The 18334-nt window shown below is 44.6% G+C and overlaps 1 protein-coding gene across 8 annotated transcripts in view; it reads left to right on the forward strand.

The window, feature by feature from the left end:
• The first annotated feature begins 2804 nt into the window (after window positions 1–2804).
• TNIK (TRAF2 and NCK interacting kinase) overlaps window positions 2805–18334 on the forward strand; it is a 313379-nt gene continuing 297849 nt past the window's right edge. For all 8 annotated transcript variants that reach the window (XM_044288827.1, XM_044288829.1, XM_044288832.1 and 5 more), the window contains exon 1: window positions 2805–3073. In XM_044288827.1, the coding sequence (XP_044144762.1) occupies window positions 3017–3073 (57 nt within the window). In that variant the 5' untranslated portion in view covers window positions 2805–3016. The remainder of the gene's footprint in view (window positions 3074–18334) is intronic.

Raw genomic sequence — 18334 nt, forward strand, 5'->3', positions numbered from 1 at the left:
GGAAGCAGATGGCTCCATACACTGTGTAGTGGTCACGTCCTGGAAAACGCCTTTGAAAAGAAAGATAAAGGTGGGAAGGCATCAAAGTTTTACGCGAGTCTAGAAAAATCACAAAGTTTGGAAAAAGTCCCGTTTGCATCTTTTTGCCATTTTATTCCCATTTGGATCTTTTTTGACATTTTATTCCACTCTTGCCACTTTAAGGCCTCACTCACACATACGTGTACCACCGTCTGTGAAAACCCATCCGGCCGTCCTGCTGAGTGCACTACGTCATTGGTTGCTATGACGCCGTGCGCTCGTGCACTCAGCAGGACGGGTTTTCACGGACCATCGTCCACGTATGTGTGAGTAAGGCCTTAACAAAGTGGGTGGGTAAGTGGGCACGGTTAGTTATGTTAATTAGTTTAAAGGGGTTCACTGAGTATTTCGCCTAATCCGTAGTTACTACCTGTGGAAGGAAGACCTTTTAGATAGCACTTACCTGTCCCTGGCTCCGCCAATGCTGTCGTCCACGCTGCCCTCTTCCGTCTGTATCCTGACCGGGTGTGGCCGATTCTTTTCCTGTTCAGCTCCACGTACTCTCTGCATCGGCGGAGCCAGGGATGGGTAAGTTCTATCTAAAAGATCTTCCTTCCACAGGTTCGGTAAAATGTCCAGAGAACCCCTTTAAAGAAACTCTCCTGTTTTTTTATTTGACATATAACGCTAACTCACCACCAATATTCTAGTAGTGTTTCATTTTTTACAACCTCAGTTGCTAATCTATAGATTTTGAACCTTTTCATGATGGGAACCTGGTCATGTGACCTCGCCTGACCTGCAGCCAGGAACTCAGTCTCTCCGGTGGCTGACTTCCTGTGAACTACAGGATGACATCATCACCAATCAAATCCCTGCTGGCACCTCTCAAGGCCCCTCCCCTCTCCATGTGCCTCTGTATGGAAGATTAACTCCTTAGTGACCACCCATGGTTTACGCTGGTCACTAAGGGACCTTAGGCTGGGCCGCCACCTTTTCACAGCGGCCTGGTCTAAGCGCTGTGCACGGGTCCCCTGCTCTAAAAGCCTGGACCCAGCAGGCGTGCCAATGCGGGCTGTTTAACCCCTTACATGCTGCAGGCAATGGCGCCTGCCGCATGTAAGCGGTGACACAGGGAGTGTAAATGGGTAGTCGGTTTTGGGGGCATTCCCAGGATGGGTTTTACATGCCTCAAATTTACCAACTACACTGTTGGAAAGTATACTCTAGTGATGTTGTGTTGGGATTACATGGCCAGTGAGTGGCTGCAGCGGTCACCTCAGTGGTGGCGTTGTGTCACAGCTACAGTCAGGGGCTGGCTGCAGTGGTCACCTGTCTCCATGAATGTCATTGCTGCAGCCCAGTAAACAGAAATCAGCACAGGTCCAAGGAGAGCTGGCACAGGAGTGGCAGGAGGTTGGTAATGTGAGCAGTTATCTAGATCCATGGCGCTATGAGTTCAGTTCGGCAAACCCATGATCAGGCCAGGACACATGTCTATAATGCACACATCTCCATAATACAGACATGCGAATCCGGCCTAAGCTGTTTCATAAAAAATCTCATGGGTTTGAAAAATCCCTTTAAAGGGGATGTCCTAGTTCAGCTCTGAACCCGGACATACCCATACTTTCACCCCGGCAGCCCCCCTGACAGGAGCATCTCATGCTCCGATGCACTCCCTTGCCCTGTGCTAGATCGCGCAGGGCAAGGGCTCTTTTGTTTACAACAACACACTGCAGAAGCTTCTGCCCGGCAGTGTGTTCGGTGACGTCACCGGCTCTGATGGGTGGGCTTTAGCTCTGCCCTATCCGTTTTACAGGCTAGGACAGCGCTAAATCCCGCCCATCAGTGCCGGTGACGTCACCGGGCTTTCTGGCAGCCCCATGGAGAGCCCCAGTCACCTAAAAATGCCTTTGCCCTGCGCGATTTAGCGCAGGGCAAAGGAGAGCATCAGAGCATGAACTGCTACGATTCTGAAGTCAGGGGGGCTTCCTGGGTGAAGATGGAGGTATGTCCGGGTTCAGCTCTGAACCCGGGCAACCCCTTTAAAGCAGTTGTCTAGCTTCAGCAAATGGCCTTTATCATGTAGGTAAAGTTAATACAAGGCACTTACTAATGTATTGTGATTGTCCATATTGCCTCCTTTGCTGGCTGGATTCATTTTTCCATAACATTATACCCCGCTCATTTCCATGGTTACGACCACCCTGTTATCCATCAGTGGTGGCCGTGCTTGCACACTATAGGGAAAAGCGCTGGCTTCTCTGGTGGCTGGGATTGTGGGAGTGTGCTTAGGCCAGCACTGTTTTCCTATATTGTGCAAGCAGGACCACCGCTGAAGGATTGCAGGGTGGTCGTAACCATGGGGACAAGCAGTGTATAATGTGAGGGAAAAATGAATCCTGCCAGCAAAGGAGGCAACATGGACAATCACTATACATTAGTAAGTGCCTTGTATTCACTTTCTCTACATGATAAAAGCCACTTACTAAAGTGAGAGACCCCCTTTAGGTCTCTGTTCATGGTGTCCATAGGACAGATTTGGCATTGTGAAGACACAAGTGTGAACAGAGAGAGTGTAAAAGACCATGACACTGTTTTGGGGGCACTGAGTGACTGGCACCTGCCTGCCTCCCTTATGCTAGGTGTGTGTCTAGGGCCCTGGCACCTGGGAGGATGTGCTGGCTGGACTGGGGGCCCCTCCCAGGGGGCAGAGCTCAGCAGCAGCAGCACCGGAGAGGGACACACCCCCGTGTCTGGGTCCTCCCAGGAAGCCGTGACAGGCGGCTCTCAGCGCTGTGGATGTGCCTCATTATCACAGTCCTCCCGGCACAGCTTCAGCATGTCCTGCATCAGTCCTCCCCCACGTCCCCGCCGATAGAGCCGCCCCTCCTGCCGCTCACCTCCCCGGCTCAGGGAAGCGCAGCCGCCCGCCGGAGCCATAAACCTGCTAGAGAGGGGCGCAACCGGCGGAATAGACAGACGAGGAAATATGGCGAGCGACTCCCCAGCCCGCAGCCTGGATGAGATAGACCTGTCAGCGCTGAGGGTAAGACATGGCATCCATCAGCACCACCAGCCGCCTGTGCCCGTCCATTCTGGGCATTGCTTTGTTCTGCACACTAGAGACGTGCATTGCTGGCGCCCTCCTTTATGTGTGTGCCTGCACTGGGGATGGAGGCTCCCTCTTTGTATGGAGCTGCATTGAGTCAGATGTTGGGGCTCCTGCTCCCTGTCCCCAGGCTGGGATTGCAGTGACAGCTTACTTTTCCTCTGGAGAGAATGCAGTTTGCATTCCATGACCAGTGCTTGCCTGCCTGGGAGACAATGAGCTGGAGCTCAGGAGGAGCAGGCATTTGTGCTATGCCCTGAGGTCAGGGGTCTGCAGAATATGAGCAGAAGATTTGTCATGTCCACCCAAGTGGCACATGGATGCCAGCCTTTTTCTTCTGCATCCAGCCTTTGCTGTAGCATGCCAGCCATTGTTACTATGTGGGTGCCATGTTCATTTCTTGGGAGAATGTGTGCATACTGTTATCCGTAAGGATGCCGCTGACAGCGGTCAATGAATTATAGCCCCCCCCCCCCAGCCCCCATAAAATGACCTATGCTAATGAGATTGCAGCAGCGTCGAGCTTGTCATGCTCACATGGTCTGTAAGAAAAGAGCCTCTTTGTACTGTATGTCTTTATATGTCACCGAGATTAAACATGGACATGGCTAGTCACATTGCTTGAATGAGAGAATTAGCTCTGCTCCATTGCACAGGCTCGCTATCTCACCCAGTAGACATCTGTACCATTCCGCCTGCGTTGGGGGAAGCATTCTTGGAATATAATCCTAAAAGGCCATTTTTTTGTATTTCCACACACAGACGTATCGTGGTGTATTTTTTAAAAATTGCAAGGATCCACTGGATCCAGAATGCACTTGACAGATTTTACATGGATATTTGCATTTTTTTCTGCTGAGAATATTACCTAATATCCGGCATAGCAGCCCACGCTCGTCTTTGCTCTGTAGGGTTGAGAAGGATTTATGAGGACTGTAGAAGGTCAGGATCCATAGTGATGCTTTGATGGCTTCCACTTATTTCACACTGGATGAGCTGGGATCAATAGTGAATTTGCTGCCTAAACTGATGATAAAGGCTCTCTTACAATTTCCCTGCATGGTCATTTGCTAGTTTAACCTTCACTTCTCTGTGGGGACAAAAAAAATGATAGAAAATTGAGCATTTATGCCCATAAAATCAGCCCAGCAGTGTGTCCTCTGGACTCGTCGGGCCCGGTGGCATTAGTGATACTGTGCAGCTCTATATCGTCCTTAGGTAGGTAGTGTTTGCCGTGAACAAGTCTGACTGCTGATGTGATGTATGCCAAGAGACTCCACCATGAATTCTGTATATAATATATCACTGCCATTCAAAGACACAAGGTCGGATTACTGCTTGTTAGAGTATATTACATATTTCTTATAATACTTGGCGTGCAGTAAGTTTAATAATTTGCAACTTTTTGTTTAGAGAAGGCATCATCCTGACCTTGTCCTGCCATAGAGCCTATAGAGAAATTTCCCGGTGGACCGATGCCTAGGGGGCAGCCCAAGCCCTCTTCATGGCTGCCAGCCAGGTACATAAAGATCTGATGTTCTCAGCATTAATTAATGTAGGAGCATCAGGCACTTATGTTCCTGGCCAGCGCCTGCAGGTGCCCTTCTGAATTCTACTGTATTGCCATCCTCAGGACATTGATATAATTGAATACTGTGGTGTGGGCGGTAGTATTTTGTTCCGCACTATGGTATCTCTGGCTCGCCTACTTCTGTTGTCCCTGCCTACATGTGTAGGCACTGCCTTCTGTCCATTTGGACCCGCCTAAAAGATGGGGCCACTTTATTGTTTTTTTTCCAGGGCCACTTTAAGTTCTCAGTCCGTCCCTGTTTGCAACCCTTCACAAATAATAGCCTATCTTCAGGTCATCCCTATTTGTTCAACGGGGTCCGACATCACCGCCGATCGGCTGTTCTGCAGTAGTTCTAGTGCCAGAACCACATATCTGTGTCCATTGTGCAGTGGACGGAGCCTTTTTACTTCAGTACTGCTCCTTTTTACTTCATTGGGAGCAGCGCTGGGGTAACCACTCAGTCCGCTACATAATGGGCCGAGGGGTGTAGTTGCGGCACTAGCGCTACTGCAGAACAGCTGATTGGCGCTGGTATGGGATGTCGGGTTCCCACTGATCATATAGATCATATGGGTCAATGCTATCACTTGGTAAACCCCTTTTAAGTCTGTGGTCACATGTGCATTGGAGGCCCTGAAAGATGCCTCCATCACAGATTCCAACCAAAATGCAGGACAAAAAATAGCTCTACTGTTTTGTTTGGTAAAATGTCGGCCCCCATAATGGAAACCTTTTGGTCTCGATTATGGTCAGTGGGACCTGTTGGATGCTGTCGGCGGCCTTGATGTGCCAGATAACGACACTTCTGCGATTTTGTGTTTTGATATTATAACTGGCCTGAAAAATGGAACTTAGCCTGACTGTAGTCCATAGAGACAGGTATCTCACTGCAGGGGGTAGTTTGATATTTTAGTGAATGGGCAATAAGAGCCTTTTTAGACATCTGTAATTACAGGCCTAAAATGTTAGGCCCTACTACCAAATTTCTGAGCATTTTACAAATCTGGTTCTAGGCCTGGTTTATCTCTTCTGGAGTACGAGACCCCTTATTTATTCTGCTCTATATAAAAAGGAATTCTAAGAGGTGTAAAATATTATATATAGTATATAAGCCACTAAAATGGCATGTAAGCCTCTACTTTTATCAGATGTTACTGTGGTTTGAGGGTTCATGTTATGTTCTTCTGGTGTAGGAACATTTCCACAAGTTGAGTTTTTTTTTTACTATACTGCTGTTTATGAAGTGGAGCTCCCATTTAAGCCTAGTTTCACACTAGTGGCAGGGGAGTCCGGCAGGCTGTTCCGGCGGGTAAACAGCCTGTCGGATCCGTCCTGCCGCTAGTTCACGTGTGCATGCAGTACTTTTAGTCCGGCCGCCTCTTGGCGTGTGCTGCCGCCGTAACTCCGCCCCCGCCCCCATTATAGTCAATAGGGATAGAGCGGCAGTCCGGGGGCACACGTGAACTAGCGGCAGGACGGATACGACAGGCTGTTCACCCGCTGGAACAGGGTGAACAGTGATTTCCATCAGTGATTGTGAGTGAAAACCACAAGTGAAGCCTACACAGGGATAAGGTATAAGGGAAAGATCTGCACCTCTTCTGTGTTCTTGACCCACTCCTGATTTTGGCTCACAGTCAGTGATGGAAATCACTGACCAAACACTGACTGTGAAAGTGGTCTAAGGTGTTATGCCTATGTCAGAGCCATATATAGAAGGCTGGCATGTCGCTACACAGTGCTCAAACAGGTGCCATTGGGAAATAGTTTCCTCTAAAATCAAGGATTCTAGGAGAGAAAAGCTTGATACATATGGCATCCAGTGTAGCATGCCATATACAACTGATGGCATATGGAGGTAGCGTAAAGCACCATACAATTCTATGGGTACCCAGTTATGGCTTGGTATGACACGGAACCCTTATAGTCCGTTATATATTTGAAGGCCATTTGTCATCAAAATGACCCATTGTTTAAATACATTTGTTTAACCCCTTAGTGAACACCCGTACGTGTTTTTACGGCGGTCACTAAGGGGCCTTGGGCTGGAGCGCCGCCTTTTTACAGCGGCACTTCAGCCCAAGCTAGCGCTACAAAAAAGCGCCTGAGCTCCCTGCCCGCAGCTACCAGAGGTAGCTGAAGGCTGGAGGCAGTGATCAGAGACCGTGACAAGCAGTCTCTGATCACGTGATCTCCGTGATACAGTGTATCACAGCAATCATCGAAAATGCCGGTAACTCATGTAAGAGAGGAGGGAGAAGGTCTCCGGTGCATGGATCGGGTCCCCCAGCTATCCCATAAGGGAAAGCTGGGTCCCGATCCTCACCCCCTCCCCAGTACCTCAACAAAGATGGCGGCTCGGTGCATGCGCACACTATATGCCGCCCGCCGCCCCTGCACTGCTTCTCTCTCTTCAGGGGAGGAGTGAGAGTAATTATTTATGCCCCGATCGGGTCCCACAGCACCCTGATCGGGGCAATATGTCCCCCAATGTATTTAATAAAGGGCAGGAGCCCCCTGCCCCACATTAAATAAAATAAAAACAAAATGGCGCAGACATGCGCAGTGGTTACCTTCAGCACAGTAACCATCAGGGACCATGGAGGCAAATGACCCATTTCAGACTTAATAACTAAACCATAATAAATACTAAAATAATGACATGACACCTTGTGTTGGAATAAAAATGGCCATAATGCTTTATTAAGGGTAAATAAATTAATAAATCATTAAAACTTCAAATTCATAAATAAATAACCATTAAAAATCCCAATAATTACCTAAATCCACTCAGCAATAGCTGAGTGATACAGCCCCTCTAATAAAACAAAGCGACATAAGCATAAGAATGGGGAGGGAGGGCGGGGCGACGATCCGGTCTTGATAAAACTGGCCCAGAAGCACAGCCGAAACCCTCTTTTTAAGGACTAAACTTTCCCGCCGCTGGCATCCACACCAATCAGCTGTCCAGAAATCTCCCCCAGCAACCAGCTGCACCAATCAGAGAAGATCCCTGCTTGACATCCAAGGCTCAGGTGAGACCGGCTAAAACCAGCTGATTCTGACAGGACTTAACCCTTTTATAAAAACCTGAAATAAAAGAGCGGGAAAGCAAGAAAAAAAGGGGGGGGGGGGGGGAGAGAAGAAAACTAGCAAAACCATACTAAAATATACATATTAATGGTGTCATTGCCCCCATGTGTCCTGACCTGAACAATAGTAATGGTTACTAACACAGCCAGGACATGGGCCTTGCTTCTCTCTCCCCTCAGTGCAGTTGTTCTGTGAAGAGAGATCAGACTTCTTTCTGTCCTGGCTGTAAGATTTACTGTGGTGGGAAAAAAAATCAATTTATAAACTGTCCGTCCGTAACTGACGGTCAGTGGGCGTCCGTCATTAGGCGTCTATTAGGAACGGTCAGTTATTTCCATTAGGGACCCTGTGTCCGTCTGTTACTGGCGGTCAGGGGGTGTCCGTCATTAGGCGTCTATTAGGAACGGTCAGTTATTTTCATTACAGGCAGTCAGAGGCCATCTGTTGCTGTCAGTCTGTCATTGGCAGTCATTGAGCATCTGTTAGGCTGGGTTCACACCTGAGCGTTTTACAGCGCGTTCCTACGCGCTGTAAAACGCTCAACAAGGAGAAACCAATGATTCCCTATGGGAATGGTTCACACTTGGGCGTTTTACAGCGCGTACGATCGCGCTGTAAAACGCCCGACGCTCCAAAAAGTACATGAGCGACTTTTGGGGCGTTTGTGGCCATAGGACACTGTAGTGAATCACACAAACGCGCGTCAAACGCGCGTTTACTATTACAAAAACGCGCATAAAAATGCGCGTCAAAAACGCGCGTAGAACGCGCGTTTGCGCAACGCTCAAGTGTGAACCCAGCCTTAGGGTCCGTCCATAATTGTCGGTCAGTGGACGCAGCGCTACTGACACTAGCGAACATTTACTTTTAATTTTTAGGGTGGGATATATATATATATATATATATATATATATATATATATATATATATATTTTGTATTTTTTTTTTTTCCCTTTCTGAGCTTTTTTAGTAAAAAAATAAAATAAAAATATATGGCTCAAAGATTATTCAGTGCAGAGCAGGCATATGAATTTCTATGCTCTGACAACTCTGAATCTGACACCACTTCAGAGGCGGAAATATCTTAAGATAGCGGGTACTCTAGTTCCGCTTCCATCCCCAGACCCCATAGCCCTATGGAGGTAGAAGTTGCCACCTCATCTCATTCTCTACCCATCAGTCCTTTCCCTTCTACTACGTGGGTTCCTGCTACTTCATTTCCCCCCCAAGTACCCCAATTTTTATCTACTCCCCAAATTAATGTGGATGTCACCAATTTTGCCCCTTATGATTTTTTTCATTTATTTGTGGACGATAAAGTCCTGGAATTAATTGTGCAGCAAAAACTAATCTGTAGGCCACACAGTTTCCTGTACATAAGCCCACGTCTACTTATATAAGACGGTGGACCCCTACAAGTGTCCCTGATATTAAAACCTTTTTGGGGCTTACCCTGGACATGGGCATTGTAAAAAAGCCATCTATCTGATCGTATTGGGCTGAGAGTACTGTCCACTCAACCCCTGTGTTTGCAGCAGTTATGTTCCGAAACCGCTATGAAGCCCTAATGCGGTTTATGCATTTTTCAGACAATTCCCAAGTCCCCCCCCAGAACTGACCCAGCCTACGACCGCCTAAATAAATTGAGACTCCTTATTTCCCTCGTTACACATTTATTCTTAAAATTATATACCCCTGATAAAAATCTATCCGTCGATGAATCCCTTTTTAGTTTTAAATGTTGCCTTTCCTTCCGTCAGTTTATTCCCTCCAAGCGTGCCAGACATGGGGTAAAATTATATAAGGTGTGCGAGAGCACAACCGGCTACACCTGCGGTCTGTCTGTATATGAGTGCAGAGACTCCCAACTTTACCCCCCAGGCTGCCCCGAAAATATTGGGACATCGGGAAAAAGTTTGTGGGATCTATTGGCGCCATTCCTACACAAAGGGTACCACGTGTACACGGATAATTTTTATAGCAGCATACCCCTTTTTAAATCCCTCCATGCTACAAACACGGGAGCTTGTGGGACAGTCCGTAAAAATAGAGTGGGATACCCACAACCGGTAGTGTCCAAGCGTTTGGAGAAAGGAGCATCCTTCGCCCTTGCAAGTGACTAGCTGCTTGCAGTGAAGTGGAAGGACAGGAAGGATATCTACATGCTGACCACCGTGCACGCAGACAGCACAGTACCCGTTAGGGAGGCTACTGCTGAGAAATACAAACCGGTCTGTGTGACAGACTACAATAAATTTATGGGAGGTGTAGACCTCTCGGACCATGTGCTTCAACCCTACCTGGTGAAGCGAAAAAACAGGGCCTGGTATAAAAAAGTAGCAATCTACCTCATTCAGATTGCTGCCTATAATAGTTTTGTTTTATTTAAAAAGGCCAAAGGAACCCTCAACTTCCTTGAGTTCCAGGAGAAGGTGGTTGAGTCTCCTGTTTGAGTTCCCCGTATCTGGGCAAGCCTTTGAATCTGAGGATGTTCGAATTCTTTCAGAACGCCACTTCCCTTACCCGTCCCTGCCACTGCCAACAAGACATATCCTCAGAAACGATGCCGGGTGTGTAGCAAACACGGAAGGAGGAGGCACACCCAAATTTTCTGCCCCAGTTGCCACACAAAGCTGTTAATTCCATTCACATTTACTGTATCATGATATTGGCATGATATTTTTTTTATTTGGAGGATCTCTAATGATGGAGTTGTTCATCAGTACACTAAGGGATGTCTAGAAATCCTGACATCTATTGGGAATTAGTGATCCATTAATGTTCCTACAGATGGTTCTGAACACTGTCCTTTTATACAGTCAGATCCATAAATATTGGGACATTGACACAATTCTAACGTTTTTGGCTCTATACACCACCACAATGGATTTGAAATGAAATGAACAAGATGTGCTTTATCTGCAGACTGTGAGCTTTAATTTGAGGAAATTTACATCCAAATCAGGTGAACGGGTTAGGAATTACAACAGTTTGCATATGTGCCTCCCACTTTTTAAGGAACCAAAAGTAATGGGACAGAATAATAATCATAAATCAAACTTTCACTTTTTAATACTTGGTTGCAAATCCTATGCAGTCAATTACAGCCTGAAGTCTGGAACGCATAGACATCACCAGACGCTGGCTTTCATCCCTGGTGATGCTCTGCCAGGCCTCTACTGCAACTGTCTTCAGTTCCTGCTTGTTCTTGGGGCATTTTCCCTTCAGTTTTGTCTTTAGCAAGTGAAATGCATGCTCAATCGGATTTAGGTCAGGTGATTGACTTGGCCATTGCATAACATTCTACTTCTTTCCCTTAAAAAACTCTTTGGTTGCTTTTGCAGTATGCTTTGGGTCATTATCCATCTGCACTGTGAAGCGCTGTCCAATGAGTTCTGAAGCATTTGGCTGAATATGAGCAGATAATATTGCCCGAAACACTTCAGAATTCATCCTGCTGCTTTTGTCAGCAGTCACATCGTCAATAAATACAAGAGAACAAGTTCCATTGGCAGCCATACATGCCCACGCCATGACACTACCACCACCATGCTTCACTGATGAGGTGGCATGCTTAGGATCATGAGCAGTTCCTTTTCTTCTCCATACTCTTCTCTTCCCATCATTCTGGTACAAGTTGATCTTGGTCTCATCTGTCCATAGGATGTTGTTCCAGAACTGTGAAGGCCTTTTTTTTAGATGTTTGGCAAACTCTAATCTGGCCTTCCTGTTTTTGAGGCTCACCAATGGTTTACGTCTTGTGGTGAACCCTCTGTATTCACTCTGGTGAAGTATTCTCTTGATTGTTGACTTTGACACACATACACCTACCTCCTGGAGAGTGTTCTTGATCTGGCCAACTGTTGTGAAGGGTGTTTTCTTCACCAGGGAAAGAATTCTTCGGTCATCCACCACAGTTGTTTTTCGTGGTCTTCTGGGTCTTTTGGTGTTGCTGAGCTCACCGGTGCGTTCCTTCTTTTTAAGAATGTTCCAAACAGTTGTTTTGGCCACGCCTAATGTTTTTGCTATCTCTCTGATGGGTTTGTTTTGTTTTTTTCAGCCTAATGATGGCTTGCTTCACTGATAGTGACAGCTCTTTGGATCTCATATTGAGAGATGACAGCAACAGATTCCAAATGAAATGAACTTTGGACCTTTTATCTGCTCATTGTAATTGTGATAATGAGGGAATAACACACACCTGACCATGGAACAGCTGAGAAGCCAATTGTCCCATTACTTTTGGTCCCTTAACAAGTGGGAGGCACATATGCAAACTGTTGTAATTCCTGCACCGTTCACCTGATTTGGATGTAAATACCCTCAAATTAAAGCTGACAGTCTGCAGTTAAAGCACATCTTGTTCGTTTCATTTCAAATCCATTGTGGTGGTGTATAGAGCCAATTAGGTCGATGTCCCAATATTTATGGACCTGACTGTATATTGTGTAGGTGACTGGTTGATTGTGTGCATAGCGGTTTCTAGCTTGCTGGGCAGGGGCCTGTTATATTGCACCACGTCACTTAGCACGTTTGTCTCTCATATAGGGATTGATGGGGCTAAAGAGACCAGTTATTGTCCTTTAATGCCAGCTTGTCATTATAGCCCTATCGGTGTTCTTGTATCTTGTGAACAAAATGAAATTTGCAACATAGTTGGAGACATTTTGCTCCGTTTTCTTGGACATGTTGCCTTTCACTACAGTTCAGTTTTTTCCTTTTTTTTTTTTTTTTTTTTTTTTCAGTTTGGCGAGACATAGTCATATGTACAGGCAAATGCCTTTTTAGAAATCTGTCCCCCTTATAAGTGCACAGCCTCACTTCTCATCTGTACCCACCACTAAGACAAGAATGTGGCGGCTTTCTAAGACAGTAACAGGGTAAGGCCTCATGCACACGACCGTTGTTGTGTTCAGTTCCGCAAAATGGGGTTCCGTTGTTCTGTGATCCGTTTTTGTTTCCGTGTGTCTTCCTTTATTTTTGGAGGACCACCAGATATAGGCCTCATGCACACGACCGTATTTTGTTTGTGTCCGATCCGTTTTTTTTTTTTTGCGGTTAGGATGCGGACCCATTCATTTAAATGGGTCCGCAAAAAAACGCGGACAGCACACCGTTTGCTGTCCGCATCAGTATGTCCGATCCGTTGCTCCGCAAAAAAAATAGTGCATGTCCTATTTTTTTCTAGTTTGCGGACAAGGATAGGCATTATTACAATGGATCCTCAAAAAAAAAAACGGGTGCCATACAGAACGTTATCCGTTTTTTTTGCGGACCGCAAAACACATACGGTCGTGTGCATGTAGCCATAAAGGAATGTCAAAAAAAAGTCTAAGACAGGTTTGCCATGCAAATGATAGGAAAAAAACAGACGCGGACGCGCATGACAATCTTGTGTGCCTCCATTTTTTTTATTGGTCACTTTGACTTGAATGGGTCCGCGAACCGTTTTCCACAAAAATAATGGGACAGGTTATATTTTTTTGACGGACTGGAACCACGGATCACGGACGTGGATGGCAAATGGTGCATTAGCCGAGTTTTCAACTGACCCATTGAAAATCAATGAGTCCGCAGAAAATTGCGAAAAACAGCGCAACGGACACGGAATAAAACAACGGTTGTGTGCATGAGGCCTTACCCATATATATATATATATATATATATATATATATATATATATATATATTTATTTTAAAAAAAATCTCCAATTTCGTATGAAAATGTTATTAACAATTTGAATCAAACCATATGTACTCATTATTTTATCCTATAATAATTTTACACTCAGCATGCTTACTACACCACTAGATGCATGCTTTAAGGCAGGCATGCTCAACCTACGACCCTCAAGCTGTTGCAAAACTACAACTCCCAGCATGCTTGAACACCCTACAGCTATCAGCCTACAGCATGGCATTGTGGGAGTTGTAGTTTTACAACAGCTGGAGGGCTGCAGGTTGAGCATGCCTGCTTTAAGGGATCTAGGTTTTAAAATGGGGTCATTTATAAGGGGTTTCTATCATTTTGCAGCTCAATGCCATTAGATGTGTGCAATGGGGCCCGAACCATTTTCAGTTTATTATCTTAAAGCCACTGGGTGCTCCTTTATGTTTGGGCCCTGCCGTTTGTCAAGACATAAGATTAGGGCCACAATGGGGGTATTTCTGAAGACAGTATAAGGCCCCTTGCAGACTAGCGTGTCCGGATGCGTCCCGGTGCAGTGCGGCAAACCCGCGCTAGTAGGTACGCAATTGCAGTCAGTTTTGACTGCGATTGCGTTCCGTTCAGTTTTTATCGCGCTGGTGCAATGTGTTTTGCACGCGCGTGATAAAAAACTAACTGTGGTACCCAGACCCGAACCTCTTCACAGAAGTTCAGGTTTGGGATCGGTGTTGTGTAGATTGTATTATTTTCCCTTATCATATGGTTAGCAAGTGCGGATGCGGTGCGATTTTCACGCACGGTTGCTAGGTGACCCGATCATTATTATTTTCCCTTATAACATGGTCATAAGGGAAAATAATAGCATTCTGAATACAGAATGCTAAGTAAAATAGGGCTGGAGGGGTTAAAAAAAATAAAAAATAAAAAGTAACTCACCTTAATCCACTTGTTCGCGCAGCCGGCATCTCTTCTGTCTTCATCTGGATCATGTGATGGACCATGTGATGCGCGCAGTGACGTCACCACAGGTCCTTTTCCTAACAGATGAAGACAGAAGAGATGCCGGCTGCGCGAACAAGTGGATTAAGGGGAGTTACTTTTTTTTTTTTTTTTTTTTTTTTTTTGTAACCCCCTCCAGCCCTATTCTACTTAGCATTCTGTATTCAGAATGCTATTATTTTCCCTTATAACCATGTTATAAGGGAAAATGATGATGATCGGGTTCCCATTCCGTTCGTCACCTAGCAACCGTGCGTGAAAATCGCCCCGCATCCGCACTTGCTTGCGGATGCTTGCGATTTTCACTCAACCCCATTCATTTTTATGGGGCCTGCGTTACGTGAAAAACGCACAAAGAGAAGCATGCTGCGATTTTTCACGCAACGCACAAGTGATGCGTGAAAATCACCGCTCATGTTCACAGCCCCATAGAAATGAATGGGTCCGGATTCTCTGCGGGTGCAATTCGTTCACCTCACTCATTGCACCCGCGCCGAAAACTCGCCCGTGTGAAAGGGGCCTAAATGGAGTGATGCATTTTGGGGTGTACTTATTCATTTTTGTGTAAAAAATGGAGAAAAAAAATAATTCACCTTCTTAGCATTCATTTCTTTAAAAAACTAGGGAGTCAAAAAACTAATTACACCCATAGATGAATACGGTACAATAAGGGGTCTACTTTTCAAAATGGGGTCACTTTTGGAGGGTTCTATTATTCTGACACTTATAAGCCTCTGCCAACTTGGCTTGTTGCAGGAAAAAATATGTACTTCAAATATTTTAAAATTAATGTTAAAATGGTAAGTCTCCTAAATAATAAAAAGTACTCTGTGCCAAAATAAAGTAAAGATGTGGAAATATATTTCTGATAAAAATATTTTATAGTATTTATGTATGTGAAATATTGCAGTTGAAAATGGGAAAATATGCCAATTTTTTATTTATTTTTTTTATAGATTTTTACGTTTTCTAATAAAGATATGCATATTTTCTTGGTAAAAATTTTACCACCTAAGTAAAGTACAATAAGTGATATGAAAACAATGTCAAAATTACTTTGACGTGCAAAACCTTTAGGCCCCTTTCACACGAACGTCGCGATTAGGTCTGGATGCTTTGCGGATGCGTTCCGGGAAAATCGCGCAATTTTGCTTGCGAGTTCTGTCAGTTTTGTATGCGATTACGTTGCATGATTGCGTTTTTTCCGCGCAGGTGACATGCGAATTGCATGCATTTTTAACACTTGTGGAAAAAAAACTTAACCATTCTCTTGATTCACCATTTACTGGCAAGAGTTATCAAAACCACCAGCATACATTATTTTTAAGGAAATCTCTTTATTTTTTGGGAAAATTGGTTGTGTGGCTGGATTGTGTATTTGTAATTTTTGTATATTTTGCAGAACAATTTTTTTTTTTTTTTAAACACGGTTACTATAAAGCTTAAATGTAAGCACTATTAAATGTATGCCAGTATCAACATCATAATTAAGAAAGTAGTAGTTGGTCTCATTATAAATTACTCAAACTATCATGACGTGTCATGTAACTAAACTCAATCTCTATTGTCTATACTATTGTGTGCATATGGGCATAAAATTGTGTTAAATTTGTATTGGAAGATACCGTATGTATTATAAAATCCAAAATGTACAATAAAGTCTTGAAATAGTTTTATATTGTTTGTAAATTTATATTTGTGTGTATTTCGTTTATATTCGTTAATGGGGAAACGTGTACAATTATTAATGTGTTATATGTGTGTGCTACATAAATATAATTATTTTATGTGTATAATAAAGATATCAAACAAGATTATGAAAATAAAACTCTGTTTATTTTGGCACAGAGTACTTTTTTTTTTATTTTTTCTTTAGAACATAAAGAACTGAAAATAATTATAAAAAAGAACATTTACAAATTAAAAAAACTGCTTGGGGAAAATGGTGGAGGCTGAAACTGGGGCCCATTGTAGGATGTTCGGCAAGGGTGGACAGATTGCTGAGTGGGGCCAGCTTGTGAGAAGGAGGGGCCAGGCTGGCCATATGGGGTCCCATATGGGCGAGGTTGTGGCCTGTGATATTCCCTACTCAGAGCAAATTGTTGCAGCACCTGTGGACCCTGGGGAATTTGGGGGGGGGGGCAGACATGTGCCCATAGGTCCTCAAATTTTCAAGGGCCACAAACATGTCTGATGGGTCATTAGGTGGAGCGGCTGCCTCCTTGAACGATACCGAGAACTCCTTTTGGTTCTCAGTACTCGTTCTGGAGGCAGGCTCCTCAAATAAGGCTGCAGATCCCGCGCAAATAAATCAAAATGATCCTCCTGCCAGGCTCGAGCCAAATAATCAAAAACTTGGGTATTTATGGCAGACTCTGCAAGAGGCATTGGTCTGCGGCGGCGAGCTGGTAATGATAAAGTGTGTGTGTGGGGTACTACTATCAGCAAAATACATTTTTAACATAATACTAGTTTAAATCAACACTCCTGACATGTGTTCTTTATTTACTTCATGTATTCCCCATGTAATAAAATTTCTGGAACATACGGCATACATATTAGGACATCAACCACAACTCCCTCCTTCATCAGACGTCAGCCAAAACTCCCTCCTCCCTCATCAAAAACCTCTGCCGACTCTGGCCTTGAGTATTCTCCCATACTGTGGAAAAAGTTCCTTGGCTATTTCTTGCCATCCTTCTTGTACCGGTCGTTGTACTCCACCGACCTGCTGTCCCAAAGACATGAGCTCTTCTCCACCAGGACGATCATTTTCTCAACATCTATGGCTTTTGGGGCCTTTCACATGTTTAAATTTGCTCCACAAGGGCAAGACGAGAAGAACAAATCTCTGTCCCATGCAGTCCCTGCAGCCAATTGCTATCTTAAATTCCTTTTACTGTTGCTAAGTTTCTTGCGTTTTTCGACATAACGCAGTGCATCTGGAGGCGATGCGTTTTTCACGCAACATAGAACTGATGCATGAAATACAACGCTCATGTACACAGCCCCATTGAAATGAATAGTTCAGGATTCAGTGCGGGTGCAATGCGTTCACGTCATGCAGTCTGACAGGGGATCAACTGAACGCAATCGCAGACAAAACTGACTGAACTTGCTTGCAAAATAGTGCAAGTTTCACTGAACGCACCCTGAACACATCCAGACCTAATCCGTATCGTTTATGTGAAAGAGGCTTTGCAAATTTATTCTCTGCTAAAGGGACATATATCATATTTCCAAAATCTGGCTTGGTCATTAAGGCCCAATCAGGCTTGGTCACTAAGGGGTTAAGGGATCTGTCACTAGTATTTTCCTACCCTAACTAATTGACCCAACTATTGTACCAAAGTCTTGTATTGAATTCTTGAGTGGTTCAAGATTTTAAGCAAAACTGCTGGTCAGTTAGGATAGTTGCTCAGTGTTTTCTAAGGGGTCCTGGCAGTATTTTATGACCAGATTCCCTATAATTTTCCAGTTCACTGTCCAGATAATTTTTTTTTATATAAATCCTGATCCTGCATTTTTCACTCTGAGCCGCACAATAGGCTGATACTTTCTGGACTGTAGATCTCTTCTAATTAGTCGTCTCATCATAAGCAGTTTTAGGCCCCATGCACATATTTTTGTTCAGCATGTCGAACAATTCATTTCAATGGGCCACAAAAAAAATTTGGACAGCACACCTGGTGTCCACATCCTTATGTCTGTTTTGCCAGCCCACGAAAAAGATAAAACATGTCCTATTGTTGTCCGTTTTGAGGACATTTCTTTTAGAAGTGAAAAAAATTGCGGCATGCATACATTATCCGTTTTTTACAGGTTCACGGTTTTGCACAATAAACTCTGCACAGGTCACAGAGCAT

This window comes from Bufo gargarizans, chromosome 4 (assembly GCF_014858855.1).
Source record: "Bufo gargarizans isolate SCDJY-AF-19 chromosome 4, ASM1485885v1, whole genome shotgun sequence".
NCBI lineage: Eukaryota > Metazoa > Chordata > Amphibia > Anura > Bufonidae > Bufo > Bufo gargarizans.